The sequence below is a fragment of the Centroberyx gerrardi genome, chromosome 16, assembly GCF_048128805.1.
Source record: "Centroberyx gerrardi isolate f3 chromosome 16, fCenGer3.hap1.cur.20231027, whole genome shotgun sequence".
Lineage (NCBI taxonomy): Eukaryota > Metazoa > Chordata > Actinopteri > Beryciformes > Berycidae > Centroberyx > Centroberyx gerrardi.
In genome coordinates this window covers 13,986,849-14,003,880 of record NC_136012.1, presented here as the reverse complement: position 1 = coordinate 14,003,880, position 17,032 = coordinate 13,986,849, and the positions used below count along the sequence as shown (strand labels likewise).

The 17,032-nt window shown below is 45.3% G+C and overlaps 1 protein-coding gene across 1 annotated transcript in view; it reads left to right on the top strand.

The window, feature by feature from the left end:
* The window catches only part of flt4 (fms related receptor tyrosine kinase 4), a 38,097-nt gene extending 21,564 nt beyond the window's left edge, over positions 1-16,533 (top strand). The window contains exons 10-30 of the mRNA XM_071923043.2: positions 58-223; positions 2,171-2,306; positions 2,937-3,045; positions 3,542-3,901; positions 4,526-4,672; positions 5,832-5,963; positions 6,570-6,676; positions 7,783-7,918; positions 8,446-8,550; positions 9,097-9,210; positions 9,905-9,993; positions 10,329-10,497; positions 10,615-10,709; positions 11,870-11,992; positions 12,182-12,293; positions 12,683-12,782; positions 13,063-13,168; positions 13,273-13,397; positions 14,009-14,129; positions 14,331-14,416; positions 15,218-16,533. Coding sequence (XP_071779144.2) covers positions 58-223; positions 2,171-2,306; positions 2,937-3,045; positions 3,542-3,901; positions 4,526-4,672; positions 5,832-5,963; positions 6,570-6,676; positions 7,783-7,918; positions 8,446-8,550; positions 9,097-9,210; positions 9,905-9,993; positions 10,329-10,497; positions 10,615-10,709; positions 11,870-11,992; positions 12,182-12,293; positions 12,683-12,782; positions 13,063-13,168; positions 13,273-13,397; positions 14,009-14,129; positions 14,331-14,416; positions 15,218-15,434 — 2,855 coding nt within the window. The 3' untranslated portion in view covers positions 15,435-16,533. The remainder of the gene's footprint in view (positions 1-57; positions 224-2,170; positions 2,307-2,936; positions 3,046-3,541; positions 3,902-4,525; positions 4,673-5,831; positions 5,964-6,569; positions 6,677-7,782; positions 7,919-8,445; positions 8,551-9,096; positions 9,211-9,904; positions 9,994-10,328; positions 10,498-10,614; positions 10,710-11,869; positions 11,993-12,181; positions 12,294-12,682; positions 12,783-13,062; positions 13,169-13,272; positions 13,398-14,008; positions 14,130-14,330; positions 14,417-15,217) is intronic.
* The last annotated feature ends 499 nt before the right edge of the window (positions 16,534-17,032 follow it).

The window sequence follows — 17,032 nt, the reverse complement described above, 5'->3', positions numbered from 1 at the left end:
GACAATGAATGACTGAATGGTTGACCCCCGCCCACCTTTGTCTCTCCTCTCTCCCAGTTCCTCCCCAGATCCATGAGAAAGAGGTGGCGGAGCCCTCCAACCCGTACCCCAGTGGCAGCAGCCAGACTCTGACCTGCACCGCCTATGGCCTCCCCGTCCCCTCCGTCAGCTGGCAGTGGAGAGCCTGGGGCCCGTGCGTCCACAACAGCACCCGGAGCAGACTGTAAGCAGAGCTTCTCTCCTGTAAACACTTACACACACACGCATATGGCAGGAATCTTTGCAAGCTCAAACCGGTGTGAAAGTCGATCAGGCTTGATCTAACTTGAGTTATGCAACAGGACAGAAAAGGGGTGGGGGGGGTGAGGGGGTGGGGGGGTGGGGGATGCGGTGGGTGAAGCGTAATGTGCGGAGCAAATAACAAGAAGAGCTCGGCAGGAAAGTATCCGCTGGCCCTGAGCGAAGATGAGAGAAGAGCTGAGGACAGATGAGAGGGACAATTGGATGAAGAAAGAAAAGAAGAGGTGGATGAAAAGGGGAGAGATAAAGAGGGAAGCGGAGAAGAAGGTAAATCTGGAGGAGAAGAAGAAAGGGAGGGGCGGTGATGTCGTGTCTGTTCCCAGTCCAACCTGCTTCCTCTCCCCACGCAACAATGTTGTGCCTGTTGCTCTGCAGCTGATCAGCCACGGTTCAGCTCTCACCCACAGCAATCTCACTTTCTCACGCACATACGTCAACACACACACACACACACACACACACACAGGCGCACACACACGCGCACACACACACACACTCACAAGGTCACTCACTCATTCCCTTTTCAGATATGCACACAAATAACCCTAGGTGTGTTTGAGCCCAAAAAGCACATTACAGTGTTATTTACAAAATATCCACACACACACACACACACACACACACACACATGCACACACTCACACACATGCACAATGATTACCAGGCATCGCCTTAGGCTTTTCCAACCTTGCTCCATCTACACTGATCCCCATGACACGATATGATGGATTCTCTGGACGGCCATATAGATTTCAAAATTATTTCCTGTTCCTTTAAGCCCTGGTGTTGTGGCCGGCACCGCTGAATATATATAATATCCCTCTAAAACTCATCTGTCTTCGCCATCTTCCTCGCGGGCTTAATTTTTGAAGTTATTGCTGTTCTCTTGACCTTTCCGTGCGGGCACGCAGCGTGAATACAGACAGGAGGCGCCCATCCTGCACTTGTACACCCACAAAAGCAGGAAGGTGGGCACAAGTTTTGCTCCGACTGACCAAGAGACGCTCTGACCCGTGTGCATCTGTTGTGACATTTAACCGGCACTCGCTGAGGCAGTGCTTTGTTGACCTTTTCTGGTGTGCATGCATATACTGAGTGTGATAATTTAATTTCATGTTTTTAATCTGCTGGTCAAAGATGCGACAAGTCGGATTTTCTAATAGATATATCATGGAAAAAAACAAAAAAACCTGACTGTTGCTGCTGCAGACAGGAGCCCATACGATCTGCTTCTTGCTTGCATTTGATCCAGTCTTGGTGGTCTTGGCAAGATTTACTGTAAAACCTGAGAAACTGCCTTCAGTCGGGTGGATAGCTTCACATCAAAAGAGTGGGGAGGAGTTACAATAAAATATGGCACTAGAAAGCAGCTCTTATATTCAGAGGAAATCTAAACAGGTTCCTTTATTTTTCTTTACATCTCATGGTAGATATGATTGCCTCTGCATACTTTTTATGTACATTGTTTGCAGACCGTGAGGAGACTACAATGGAACTGACTCTGATTACTTTCCGCTAATGTAGAAGAGTTAAGCTGTGCCTTTGGGAGGATATGCAAAACAAAATTCCATTTCATGTCTCATTAGTTCTGCTATGATGTTCACACTATGGATTTTCATAATAGAAACTGATACCATAGTTTTCCCATTACTTGCCAGGACACTTAGAATAATTGCCTTGGCTTTGGGATGCGAGCTTTCGCTCTGATCTGAAATGCAATACAGTGTGTGCGGTAAGACCGGGGAGAAAATTCTCGTGAAACATCAGGACGTCTGGTTTGATGTGTTTTTGAATTCTCCCCCACTGCCCGCTCTCTGCTGTGCGTGTGAATGAGGCGAGACATCTCGAATGCGTCTGTGTTTCTCTCCAGGGTCCGCCGAGACAGGAGGGGCCGGAGTGACAGGATCGCAGACTGTCAGAACTGGCAGGACATTAACTCGGAAAACGCCGTGAATGAAATCGTGGCTATTGAGACTTCCACCGAAGTGGTGGATGGACGACAAAAGGTTAGATTTCCTTTTGCCGAGCCTCTGCTGATTTAATATTATTGTCGTGGGAAGGCCTATCTTTCCACAGCGTGTGAATTAAGGATTGTTATAATACGAGGATTTAAATTTCTGTTTAAGAATGACAGAGTAAGATTAGGACGTAACCCAGAAAAGAAGACATTTATGTAAGTGGCCTTATCCAAGAACCGTGATGTTTTTATGTAAGTGTCCCAAATTCTGAGCTCCATAACAAAATTTGTCAATCAAGAGCCATTTCCACAGTAGAAATATTTATAACACTCTTCCTCTGCAGACTTCCTGTACGGACTGGTTATAAACACACTTGCACATCCAGACACACTTGCATGCGCACATACACACGTACAGTATGCATGCATAAACCACAGCCATAAGAAGGAATGGTCACGAACACACACGCACGCACACACACATGCAGAAATACACACACAAAAACAGATCGCTTCTTACACCTCTGAGTTTGCTTCTTGTTGCCTGGAAGAGAAAAGCCTGTCAACACAGAACAGCTCACAAAGAATTGCAGAGAGTAGCGAGAGCTTTATGTGACAATACGCTTGTTTCATAAGTCCGGAAGAACAAAACTCGTGTCCATCTTCTCTCACCTCACAGGTAGTGAGCAGGCTCCACATTCACAATGCCAGTGTTTCAGTCATGTACAAGTGTTCTGCTGAGAACAAAGTGGGCAAAGACGAGTGGCTGATCTACTTCTATGTAACCAGTGAGTATGTTATCAGTGAGATTTCACCACATACACTACCATTCAAAGTTTGGACGCATTTTTCTTTATTTTTACTATTTTCCACATGTTAGAATAATAGTAAAGACATCAAAACTAACTAAAATAACACAAATGGAATTATGCAGTGACCAAAAAAGTGTTAAACAAATCAAAGCTATCTGATATTTTAGATTCTTTAAAGTAGCCGCCCTTTGCCTTGATGGAAAGGCAAAGGCTTTAGAAAGAAATTCATACATAGGCATCAACTTCACTATTGATATTTGTCTAAGAATTTCAAGCATTTAGGTCAAAGTCTTTAGATCAAAATGGCTTTAAGATCATGAAAAGCATAGTACATTCAATCAGGTGTGTCCAAACTTTTGACTGGTAGTGTACAACATAAAACATAGAATTTACAACCAAGCCACTGCAGGTTTAGTTCAGTCTGGCAAGGTAACCTGACCCCTCTCCCCACCCCGCTCTCTTATCTTCACAGCCGTTCCTGAGGGCTTCAGCGTGGAGGTGCAGCCCTCGGAGGAGCCCCTGGAGCAGGAGAAGGTGTCCCTGTGCTGCAGCGCCGACAAGTACACCTACGAGCAGCTGCAGTGGTACCGCCTGGACCCCCAGGCCCTGCAGGACGAGCGGGGCAAGCCCCAGGAGCTGGACTGCAGGAGCGTGCACCTCTACGCCGACACGCTGGCCGGCCGCCTCTCCTTCCAGGAGCCGTCCAACAGCTGGGTCCTGGAGTTCACCATCCCCTCCGTGCGGCTGCAGGATGAGGGCCATTATGTGTGCGAGGCTCAGAGCAGGCGGAGTGGGGAGAAACAGTGCCTGTTCAAATACATCTCTGTCAAAGGTGAGTGATGAAGGAGATGAAAGCCTACTAAAAGCTCCAGACTCAGACACAGACACGTAGTCTGACACGCAGAGCGCTCGCGGTGTTCTCAGCGTTAATTAAGGAGAAAAGCCTAACCCTTGACAGCAGAAACACACGAGGCTCGCGGCGGAGCTGCTGCTGAGATGCTGGAGGCTTAAAAATACACATACTCACAAAGAAGAGGCTACAAGCGCACAATTACCTGCATCCACACATAATGGAAAGAGTACCTGATGTTTGCAAAGCATCAACACAGTGATGAAAAAGGCAAACTGAAACACTGGAAGGCTGAAATCCACAAACAAATTCATACTTCATTCATGTGCTGTTGTAACCTTGCATCCTCTGCAGCGCGTGCCCCGCGGTTAAATGCAGAATTTAATGGAATTTTTTTCCCTGCGAGACCCAACAGTATATACACTCTGCAGTCCTCGAGTTAATACTGCACAAACTATGGGACCGCCTTGTGTTCACATAGGTGTGGACAAGCCGCGGTGTTGACTTCTCTCTCTCTCATTTTCTGCCTCTCCATCTTCCTTTCTCCATCTCCCCCACCCCCCCACCCCCCCCCCTCCGTCTTTTTGCCTCTGCCTCCTCCTGTAGCCCTGGAGGCGCCTCGGTACAAGCGCAGCCCCACCAACCAGACTGTGAATGTGACGGAGTCTCTGCGGATGGAGTGTGATGTGGAGGGCAGACCTCTGCCCCAGCTCTCATGGTTCAAAGACAACCAGCCTCTCCACCAAATGTCAGGTGCATGAATACACCTACACAGGCGATACACACACACATACACAGTTGCCTTGCCGCCCACCCAGCCACTCACACACACACACACACACACACACACACACACACACACACATACCTTCAGTGACTAACAGAGTTACGCATAAAGTTTGGCCTGCTGAATCTTAATTTAGTAGGGAGCTCACCACTCAGTCCTTTCCCCATCGGATTATACTGTCCAGGTGAGATTCCAGCAGAATCCACTACAGTCTGCCCTCATATCAAATGAAAAGAGCAGATGCTTAAGGGAACGATAAGCCTTGCTATGTTAATATTTATTCAGGTAGCAAGCTCTTTTGGCAGATGTTTGTGTTGTTTGTTGCAGTCTTCTGAAGGTGACACTGTGTTTCCTCTTTTGGTCTTCTTTCCCACATGGTAAATATCAATCCAGCCTCTGAAAAGCTAAAACACAAAATGTGCGCACACTGAGATGCACAACCACCCACTCACCCACCCACCGACACACACACACACACACAGATATATATATACTATATATACTGTCAAACCAACGTGTCAAACGGAACCAGTGACAAGAATACATATGCATGTGTACGCTGCACATGTGCACGCCCACACACACAAAACCCTGCGGGCTGATAGACACGGTTCATTAGGTTTCAGTGTGTCTCCCCTTAACATCTCAAAGAGGGGGGAGGGAAGGAGGGGGGCGGGGTCAGTATGGGTCTGAGTGACAGCTGATGCTCCGGGTTCGATTTGAGGGGCTGCTGGGACATGTGGCTCAAGACCGAAGGACTGGATGATAAATTAATTATATAGATTGAGATCCAGTGGTGTGACAAGAATACTGTGGTCGAGGAGGAGAGAGAGACAGAGAGAGAGAGAGAGAGAGAGAGAGAGATGGGAAAGTAATGTTTGTGAGAATGGAATAATTATATTTTATTGAAAATTTTATTGATGAGGTGATGTGAGGTCCTCTGACTGACGTTATTTCACAATCATCGATGTATGGGGTTGTGCATATGTGTGTGTGTGAGTGTGAAAATGAGATTGAGAGAGAGAGAGAGAGAGAGAGAGAGGTGGGTGTGTCTGCATGTGTGTGTCTTCACGTTTAAGTGTGTGTGTGGTTGTGTGAGACTAACCGCCCGGTGCCGCGCCACAGGGATCCAGCTGCAGGATTCTAACCGGACGCTGAGTATCCAGCGGGTGAGAGAGGAGGACGCCGGCCTCTACACCTGCACCGCCTGCAACCAGCGCGGCTGTGTCCACTCCTCAGCCGCCGTCCGGGTCATCGGTGAGACAGGCACACACACACACACACACACACACACACACACACATGCAGACGGGCACATACATACGTGCTGACTGAAGCACGGACAGCTGAGTCCACTCACACACTCTCACTGACACATGCTTTTTCAAGTGCACTCACGCGTGAAATCACACACTTTCACACACACACTTTCACACACACACACACACAAGATGTGCCGGTATCTGAACCATTCACCATTCACTCTCAAGCTTTAGGTCTCGTTTGTAGTGTGGCTCCCTACAGCGAGTCAAAGTCTGTGAACTGGAACATTTCACAGTGAGGATGAATGATTTAATAATGCCTGGTCTCATGATGAATGACTGAATCAATTTTTTAGCACTTTGCTGTAACTTAAAGAATTTAATGTAAAGACCTTGGGTGAGAGCCTGCAGTAATAGTCTGTAGTACAGCGCCCCCTACAGGGTTTTAGGAGTGCTATCATCAGAGGGAGCTGAAACCAGCAGAGCTCTCGAACGATACTGAGGGGTTTACTCTGGAGTGTTCAAGAAGTGCATATTTAAAACAGTCACTTCTGTTGTTCTTTCTTTCTTTCTTTCTTTCTCTCTCTCTCTCTCTAACAAGGTTCAAGTGACAGGGCCAATGTGGAGGTTGTAATCCTCATTGGGACCGGAGTCATCGCCGTGTTCTTCTGGGCTTTGCTCATCCTCATCTTCTGCAATGTCAAACGGGTCAGAGGGCACCTCTTTTCACTCCGTCTGTGTGTGTGTGTGTGTGTGTGTGTGTGTGTGTGTGTGTGTGTGTGCGTGTGTCTGTAAGATTTACCACTCTCTCTCAGACTGTGACCGAGACGCTTTAACCTCTGACTCACAACATCTCTGTTAGCATTTGAGCATGACCTGAGAGGCTGTAATTTACTGTTGAGAGGGATCCTGATGTGAATGAGTCCTATTATTTGTTTACCGCCATTAGCCTAATGACAAGCAGGTCCATAATGAGGTTCAAATTGCTGTGTAGTTCTCCTCACATGGTCACATATTAGATCAGCCTCATACAGCAGCTCTGCAGTGACTCCCAGGGTGGTGGCGTAATCAGCAAATTAATTCACAGATGGCTTGCTATGCATGTAACTTCAGCTTGCTCTGTTATCTTCATCTCTCTCTCTCCTGTCTCTGTCTCTCCTGCTAACTCGCTTGCTTTCATTCACATTTCCCCCTGGCAGCAGGTTTGTCAGTGAAGCCACGGCAGTAGCTAAAGTGTTACTGGTGCAATCCATGGCATTGACTGTGTCTAATGCTGCCAGTGTGCCTCTGAGCCAGACCACCTAACCCTCTTATATCCAGTATGTACAAGTCTGTTCCAAGGACAGCGCTTGAAAACTAGCAGGTTTTCAGTCAGGTAAAAACCTCTCCAAAATGTCAATTTCTCGGGAGCAGAAAAGAAAAACAGCCTTATTTTTAGCTTGACCACCATGCATTTTTCAGCTTATCCAATGGGGTTCGAAGGGGTTTTATAAACCCAAGGATGGTAGAATTTTCTCAACCCATAGAAGATCATGTAATCTAAAAATTACAAGCGAAATATTAGCTAAATACTACAATAGAGGACATGAGCACTTGCTTGCAATATGTCATTGTGCTTGTATCTTGTCTTGTAACACTAGCTATTCATATACATGCATGCCTTCGCTCTCCTCTTTCTCTGCTGTTTGTGTTTCATTTCTGTTGGTGCGTTTCCACCACATCATTTATTATTTCCAGCTCGCTCCCTTCACCCCAGCCTGATCTCTCACCCCGTTACCTCACGTCTGCTTTCTCTCTCCGTCTCTGTGCCTTAGGTGAACCCGGCAGACATAAAGACGGGCTACCTGTCAATCATTATGGACCCGGGGGAGGTGCCTCTGGATGAGCAGTGTGAATACCTGCCCTACGACTCCTCGCAGTGGGAAATCTCCCGGGACAGACTCCGGCTCGGTGAGCGACCAGGGAGGGTGGGAGAGCTAAATGGATGGATGGAGGGATTGATGGAAGGATGGATGGATAGCTTGCTGTATGAATGGAGGGATAAAGGAGTGTGCTGGAGGGAGGGGCGTGCGGGGCAATAAGTGGGTCGGGATAAGAGCGGATAGATGGATGAAACTGAATTAGTTTTCCATTTCCAGAATCCTTAATGGTATGAGTTTGAATTGCAGCCAGGCAAAGTGCTGCCAAGTAAAGTGCTAATGTTAAATATGTGCTCATTCCCAGCACAGCTTTTATTTATTTATTTTCACAATACCCTGAGGAAAAGCATCTGTTCCAGGCCTGCATCTTATGGGAACGTTTTGTTTTTCAAATACTGGAATTGCGATTCTAATTCTTCTCCTTTGTCTACGGATGCCAGACACATTTACATTTTCCTCCTCGGATTAACAGATGTTCCCCAACCACAACTGCTTGTGTATTTCGAATGAAACTGAAACCATATTCTGCCTTCTTCTGTCCTTTTCCCCCCTACTTAGGAAAGGTCTTGGGCCATGGTGCCTTTGGGAAAGTAATTGAGGCATCAATCTTTGGCATCAGCAAGAACAATAGTCTGGACACAGTGGCAGTCAAGATGCTGAAGGGTGAGATTAAGTGCGAGGTTGTGTATTTGTGTGTGTGTGTGTGTGTGTGTGTGTGTGTGTATAATGGTGAGATTACTTCCCCATCCCAGTCAAGACAGTAAAGTCATTCCCTATCTTCCTTTGCACCTTGAAAACACATCTCTTCAAAAAACACTTCATTTCCTCCTCTCCTCTACCTCCCTCTTCCAAAATAACATCCTTCTCTCCTCTACCTCCCTCTTCCAAAATAACATCCTTCTCTCCTCTACCTCCCTCTTCCAAAATAACATCCTTCTCTCCTCTACTTACCTCTATCTTTCTTCTATTAAGAAAAAACCTCCTCTACCTTTTTTCCTCACTTTTTTCCCCCTAGTTCACTCTAAGAACAGGAAGCTTATTCTACTGTTGCACTCATTTTAAGTCGCTCCGGATAAGAGAGTCAGCTAAATGCCTATAATGTATGTAAAGGGCATATCTGTGTGGATGTGGGAACATGTGAATGTATTTGTATGTATATGTGCATTTATTTACACATATAGAAATGCCAAAATGTTGCTTTTGTTTCAGAGGGAGCCACAGCCAGCGAGCACAAGGCACTGATGTCCGAGTTAAAGATACTGATCCACATTGGTAATCATCTGAACGTAGTGAACCTTTTAGGAGCTTGCACCAAACCCAGTGGTGAGTACAACGATTTACATGTGCTGCAGTTTGTTTGTGCGTGTTTCGCGAACCATAACCGCACACTGGAATGTTATTGACATTTTTATGGATGAGGCGAGGAGGTGAAGAGAAGCCATATGCTAGAGATGCTCATTAGAGAGTGCGTGGTCTGACTGGCGTTGTTTCACAGTCATTGACGTACGGGGTTGTGTTTGTGTGTGCGTGCGCGTGTGTGTGTGTGTGAACTTGCATGTGAATGAAAACGAGAGAATGAGAGAGAGAGAGGTTTGTAATCAAAATCAGTAGACTGAGCCAATATAGTTAAAAAAAAACGTCCATATCTCAGTGCAGAATCAGCGCCTCCCTCTTCTCTTCAACCCACATTTTTTATGTGCATACATCAAATTGACCAGTAGAGCACCTACTGGGGGGGGTAAAGTGAAAATCAGATAGGTGAAGAGAGTGCAATAGGCTCCTGTGGCTCTTTACCCCAAATCAAATTAAATCAGCAAATTAGCATTGCAGCTAACCTGAGGCAGGAAAGGTATAAAGAATTCAGCCCTTCAGTATTTCAGTAAGGTGTGAGAAGAGAGCAGTGGCTGAACGAGGAGCAGCAATCATTTTAATGATATGCATCAAGTGAGCAATCATTGCCAACTGTGCTGAAACCGCCTAAAGATTTACAGTGTTTCATATACTGTAATGTCACCAGGTCCGCTGATGGTGATAGTGGAATACTGCAAGTACGGGAATCTGTCCAACTACCTGCGAGCCAAGAGAGAGTTCTTCCTGCCGTACAGGGTATCCAACACTCTATCTGCACTTTGTGAACCATAACACCAAAGTTACTGAGGCAATTTCTACAGTTTTTATGTTTGTTTATATGATGATAAAGTTTCTGTGTTGCATAGTCTTGATAATGAGTCTTGACTCCTTTATTTTAGCTGATTTTAGCTGTTAATGTCTTTGTTTTGTTTCTTTTATTTTACAGCATTTTGAAAAGAAAAGTGCTGCACAACAAGCACTAATATGCCTACTCATAAACTCAATTAAATTATGACACATGTTTTTCCTGTTTTTTTTTTGTGAGACAATGACTTTGGAGATGATGACGCCATAAGCTATTTTCCACTTAGGACCGCTCTCCCAAAACTCAGAGCCAGGTGAGACGGATGATTGAGGCGGGTCAAGTGGACCAGAGAGGTCGCCACCCACCTTCTCCCTCCTCCTCCTCGTCACTCGGCAGCCCTCAGAGCCGCTCGTCCGACGCGTCCAATCAGAAAAACACTCCTGCTGTGGAGAAAAGTGAGTGCCGCCGCAGTGCACAAGAGTGAAACGATTTCGGTTCAAGCCTCGTTGCGAATGTAGGTTAATGTTGTTTTTTACCCCCTCCCCCCGCCCCCCTCTTGTTTCTCTCTGCAGTGGAGGACTTGTGGAAAACTCCTCTGACAATAGAAGATCTGATTTGCTACAGTTTCCAGGTGGCTCGTGGGATGGAGTTCCTGGCTTCCAGAAAGGTTAATCGTCAGCACTACAGTTGCAATTATACTCAGTTGGGTGCTATAGGCCAGTGTGTTACCATTCCACCCGTTGATAACACATTTAATAGCCATCACAGCCCAGTTTCACAGTGAGTCCACTCTAGCCTGGATCCAGCCCCATGAATCCTTCAGTTCCTTTTCGCTTGTTAATTATGTCACCATTTGAAATTAACGATTCATGCAACTGTATCTGGGTCTGCTTTCCTGAATTCAATATAGTTTGGACCAATAATATCTTAACTCTCACCATATCTTGTCTCTGATCAATCAACAGCGACCAGATGCTTCATTGGCGAGTGCAGTACGAGCGCTCGATGCCAATAACTCGATCTATCCCGCGTAGGAAACCACTGCCTGTCCTATGGATCGTGAAATTAAAATGGTTATATGTTTGCGGGACATAATGCAGTGAGGGATCATTTAAAAGTCTAAACCAATGGAATATGAGTCAGGGAGATGCATTTTATTTGATGGGAGGGGTGTAGAGGGGTGGGATCGTTAAAAAATCTGATGGTTTTATTGGTTAGAAATGTATATTTACGCCTACTAGTGCGGCATGAGGTCACCATGAAAGATACTGTGTTTTCCAGGAAGTAAAAGTAATGGGAGTTCATTTCATGGGGACTTTAACGAGCATGACTGATAATGGAAATGAGCGATTAATGGAGCTTGGTCCAGACTAAGCGGACTCAACCTGCGTACTGGCTGGCTGAACTGAACTGAACTCCTTGACCCAGTCGTGACCCTGCAGGAGCGTCTGACCTGACACAACCTTGTGAACAATGATGGATCTTCTGTAGCGATTCCACAGAGAGCAGCCAGGCCGAGACATAGTCCAGTCCCACTCGCAAACTGGCACACACACACACACACACACACACACAGAGAGAGACAACATTTAACCAAGGTAATAGATTATGAAATGTAACCAACTCTCAATTCAATCCATCCAAAATCATCGTTATACATCATTCATCGCAACAGTTAGAGAAAACAAGGTGACAGGAGAGAATAATGCACGCTCACACTTGCCCACACACACACGCAAACCCCCACAAAACACACACACACACACACACACACCCAGACCTGCCCCCAGGGTTATGATGTATGTGTGGTGCTGTGTGTACCCGCAGTGTATCCACAGAGACCTGGCCGCCCGGAACATTCTCCTGTCAGAGAACAACGTTGTGAAGATCTGTGACTTCGGCCTGGCCAGAGACATATACAAGGACCCCGACTACGTCAGGAAAGGCAACGTACGACAACTTCACCCTCTCTGCGCTTCAGAGTTTATTATCCATGCCCAATTACTGTGTTCTGTGGGAAATAAGAAGCTGCTTTTTCAGTAATGACCAACATAATGATTCAATTCTGGAGGGAGGGGGAGCGTTTCTGTTTTCTGATTATCTTGTAATATTTGCCTGGTGTTTTTTATGTTCTCTCAGGCTCGTCTGCCTTTGAAGTGGATGGCTCCAGAGAGTATCTTTGATAAAGTGTACACCAGCCAGAGTGATGTGTGGTCTTTTGGAGTGCTCCTCTGGGAAATCTTCTCACTGGGTAAAATCAAAAACATACACCCGTAACATGTCTGAGGAAGACGGTACTTTGTGTAGCAGGTGTGCCTGTCAGCCAAGGAACAGCCTGCCAACACCTTCAGAAGCGTTGAGCAGTTTTTAAAAGTAAAAGAGGCGATGGTAGAAGGTAGAAATGGGAACCTATTATTAATCACCTTGCCTTAATTAAGGTTAATTAAAGATAATTAAGGGTGCTCAGCTGTTGTAGCGTTTAGAAGCAGAGTAAATTTCCATGTTAAAAGCATCATTATTACCCATAATGATTTGTTTAACCTGTTCTTGACATGCTTATTGATGCCAGTTACGATGATCAGTAAAACAAGGTCAGTAATTAGTGTAAAGTGTGTAAATCCTCCTCCTCTCCACTTCCAGGTGCCTCTCCGTACCCAGGAGTACAGATTGATGAGGAGTTTTGCAAGCGATTGAAAGACGGTACCAGGATGAGAGCGCCAGAGACTGCCTCCCCTGAAATGTGAGTGGGCTTTACTTTCCTCGTTCTCTCTGATCCACTTTTCTAAGAACTAAGAAATTATTCTCATGCTGCCAACAAAGATTTATAGCCCAATATGCCTTAAATTGCCTGAGCCCTTCCCCAAGGTCATCAAAATGGAACAAAGCCTAATCCCCTCCAATATATCATAATTTTGTCTAACTCGCACACTTAGAGGAAAAGAGAGGACAAAAAAAGTTTATTTGTAGTAGTCGGTCTGAGCAGCTGGTGAAAGTGTGACTGTGCTGCCCCCTGCTGGTAGATACGGCATCATGCTGGCCTGCTGGCAGGGCGAACCCAGGGAGAGGCCTACCTTCCCCGCGCTGGTGGAGATCCTGGGAGACCTGCTACAGGACAACAGCCTACCGGTAAGTTCGCGCTTTTCGTGTGCCTTTTCATACTAGGAAGTGCTTCAGCTTTCAGTTTTGGAGAGCATCTGGGCCTTGGTTGAGGAAGTGTGTATTCCCGACAGGATGGGAAGGATTACATCCCTCTGAACCGCTCCCAGAGCTCAGAGGACGACGGCTTCTCCCAGGCTTCATCACGCCCTCCGTCTGAGGAGGAGCTGAGAGTGGCCTGCAACACTCTGCCCACCAGGTACCAAGGCATGCTCCTCTGTCCCTTAGTACCTGTGTCCTCATTATTGCACTGATTTGAAAGCACAGAATAGGCAAAATCATGCCAAATCAGTAAATTATAGATTGCCAAGAAGGAAAAATGAGGAGAGGAGCCGGGCTGACTTCCCTACATATGAGAGTTGAAGATTTGGATGAAGAATTGGGTTATCTAATGACTAATGGGATATCCTCCAGTAGAAAAAAATGACACCTTCCCTTAGAAAATGATGGCATGTAAAAAAAAAACCCATTTCATTATGGAATGCTACTGAAGTTACTTGTTAACCTAAAACCATTGCTTATAAATAGTAACACTTTTAAACCATATTGAGTGATGAATTGTATTTAGTTTTTTATTCAAAATGGAGATACATTTTGCAATGAACATTTACATTAACTCTGTGTTGAAACATCAGAAAAAGAAACTGCTGGATAGAACTTCTTGGTAGTACAGATCATTTGCGAATGTATCGGTCAAGTTTGGTAGGTTAGGACTTCTTACCATTTGCAGTCTGTCTGCAAGCATTGGGATGTTGTCAGCAGAATCCATCATGAGTTAATCCGATACTCTTTCATGCACTTCTTTACTAGGTATTATAACTGCGTGCCCTTTGCCGGGTGTGTGTTTGTGGGACCATCAAAGATGTGCCAGCCCAGAGTGAAGACATTTGAAGAGTTGCCCCTGGAGATGCATCCACAGAAAGCTCCCCAAGTAAGCTCTTTATCACCCTATCAATTGTTCAAAATGTGAACCTGCTGCTGACATTTTATTGAATGGCATTTCACTGTAAGGAACTTTCTCTTCTGATAACTGCCTATTACCAACAATAGTTCCCCTGCGGGCGACAGACATACCAGTTGGGTCACCCATAGGCATTTTATTGATACGATGTCTGACTCTGTCTCTTCCCAGGACAACCAGACAGACAGCGGGATGGTTTTGGCCTCAGAAGAATTTGAGAGAATCGAACACAAGCACAGGGGTGCAATCTCAAAAAGGTCAGCTTTAATCATACGAAGCTTACATCCACTCCACATAATCCACCCCACTGGTCAGCTTCGATGAACTCACAGTTGTGTCGTTATATTTTCTTTGATGCCGGCACAAAAGAGATGCACAGTGAGTTTCGCTAGGATTTAGACACAAAGTTTGACATTTGGGCTTCTATACATTGATTGGCCAAGAAATGACACAATGATTATGAGGTTAAAGTGAGCGCTGTCAGCTTTAATTTGAAGGTAGAGCCAGCCTTATCAGTAACATTTTGTGCATGATCCACCTGCTTCAGGGTGCCAGAATCATTTGGAAGAGAAAATCATTATCTGCTGCTTGGCATGGAGTCACACATTCCCTAAAGTGCAATGAAACTAGGAGTATGAAGCCAATAATCATCAACATAGTCTTGATATCTTATTTTCAGGTGTTCTTCACAGCTTGGATTATCATGGCTCTCTTTGAGAATTCAGCTACACTTGGTTTTTAATTAGTCTGGGGCTCTATGGCTGACTAAGCACAAGTAAACAACAGTCGTGAGTTATTAAACCGCCCTCAACTCATCATGCTCCTGATTCCTGTTGAAGCCTATGAGAATATTAACTGTGGGAACCAATTGCTAATGAACTCAACAAGCGTCCGACATACTTATTGACCTTGCTGTATGTTCTAAACACCAGAATCAGGATGTGACAGGTGGACCAGTATTGTGTATCTACTATCGCTGGTCTACCTCAATAAATGAATAGCTGTCAGTGAGATTGCAGTAACAGAGATGCTGACAGCTGCTTTTGTTGGGTCTCCAGTCATGCGAGCAGCAGGAGCACAGAGCGTCTGACAGCCTCCCATGGCTCCCTGGGCCGAAGCAGCGGCACCGGCAGCTCCCGGCACCGGCCCGCCTTCCTCAGCCAGCTGTCGGGACAGACCTTCTACAACAACGAGTACGGACAACTGTCCGAGGAGGGCGTCTGTGACTTCTTCTCCTCGCCGGACGCCACCTGCCTGGCCTCCTCCAACCTGTAATCTACCAAAGATGCAGCCCAAGAGACAGGAGAGGGTAAAGATTCACTGCCGCAGTGGGCAACTCAGGTCGAGGGAAGCGCGCGGGCTTTTGTAACACCCTAGTAGTGACATTTAACCAATCATCTATTCATGAAGATAATGTCTAATCAGGTATGTTGATACTGGGTTCAAACAAAAGCCACCGCAGCCTATAGATCCTCATGACCAGAGCTGATGTCTTCACTATACTCTCATCTCAATTACCGTCTCCTTCTCTCTGGGCTGCTGCACTAAAATGGACTGAGCTGTTATGTGCCTGAAGCTCTCCTAACCAGCCACTGGGTGGCAGCATTACGTCAAAAAACAAACCCTGAGTATTTTCTATTCACTCATTTATATTTTTATCTTTTATATACAGAGTATTCTTACATTGTTTATTTGTACAAAATATGCCCTGTATGGGAGGAAATAAAGCAATATAACTTCTTTATCCTTTTTCACTCATGATTCTCTGTATGGTCAATGTGAAGTTAGATAGAAATTAATCTGTTATTATTCCAGTAAAAAAAAAAAACAAGTTTAGGGAATTACAAAGATTTGTTCCACATTAAAGAACCAAACAAAAAGGCCAGTAATCACTTTGGGATAAATTGCTTGTCCACAGTGAGGCAGAGCCACATGTTCATGGTAACCACATGTTGAACAGTAACATGTTCATGTCATGATCTAAACCAAGAAACAATAAATGACCTGATTTTTGCAGCTCTACCTCACTCCATAATGCTACTCGTCCTCATTGAGCGGAGGTGGAGACACTTAGATTCACAACACTGTGAAGGAGGAATGAGCTGATGTAGGTAAATGGGATGTAGGGCGAATAAAGGAGTGAGTCACCCTAAGCACCTCTTATCTGAACTGGACGTAAGCACGCTGACGGCTATGACAGCTTAACAGCCTCTTACACACTCGTGTCACAAATGACAGCCTGTACAGTGTTGACTTTGGCTGGTAGCTGAGGGAATCTAGCAGCGTCTAGGTGCAAAGTCCGCTTCATACACACACTTCCAGCCGCCGGGTTAAAGTTATGAAATGACGAGGACAGAAGTTCCATTTTCAGTTTCTATGAATATTCACTGACAGAATGTACTTAACATGTACTTTACTTAAATAAATCAGGTATCCTGGATTTAACCGGTCTGTTCCAGGTGAAAAAGGCTGGGAAGCTATTTTGATGTAGCTGACAACTTGGTGTCAGTAATGAGGAAACATTCAGCTCTAGGGTGTCGGTGTCTTTGAAACCAGCAGTTGCTTCCATGTAGAGCAATCCAGACAGCATAACTATCTGAAGTTGCATTATTTAATCAAGCAATTACTCGCACCTCTTCAAGTTGGAAAAATATGATTGACTGAAATTACAGATCAAATCCTTGCTAAACCGAACTGTAAGGGAGTTTTTTTCGCTTGCAGGGCCACAAATCAGTTCAATGTACCTTATAATAAGCTGTAAAAATGGATTAAAAGGATCAATTAGAGAGTTAAACTCCCCTATTCAACTTGCTCAAACAAGGAAAATGAACGACAAATAGCAATGTTGAAGCCATGGAGTACCACACTGATTT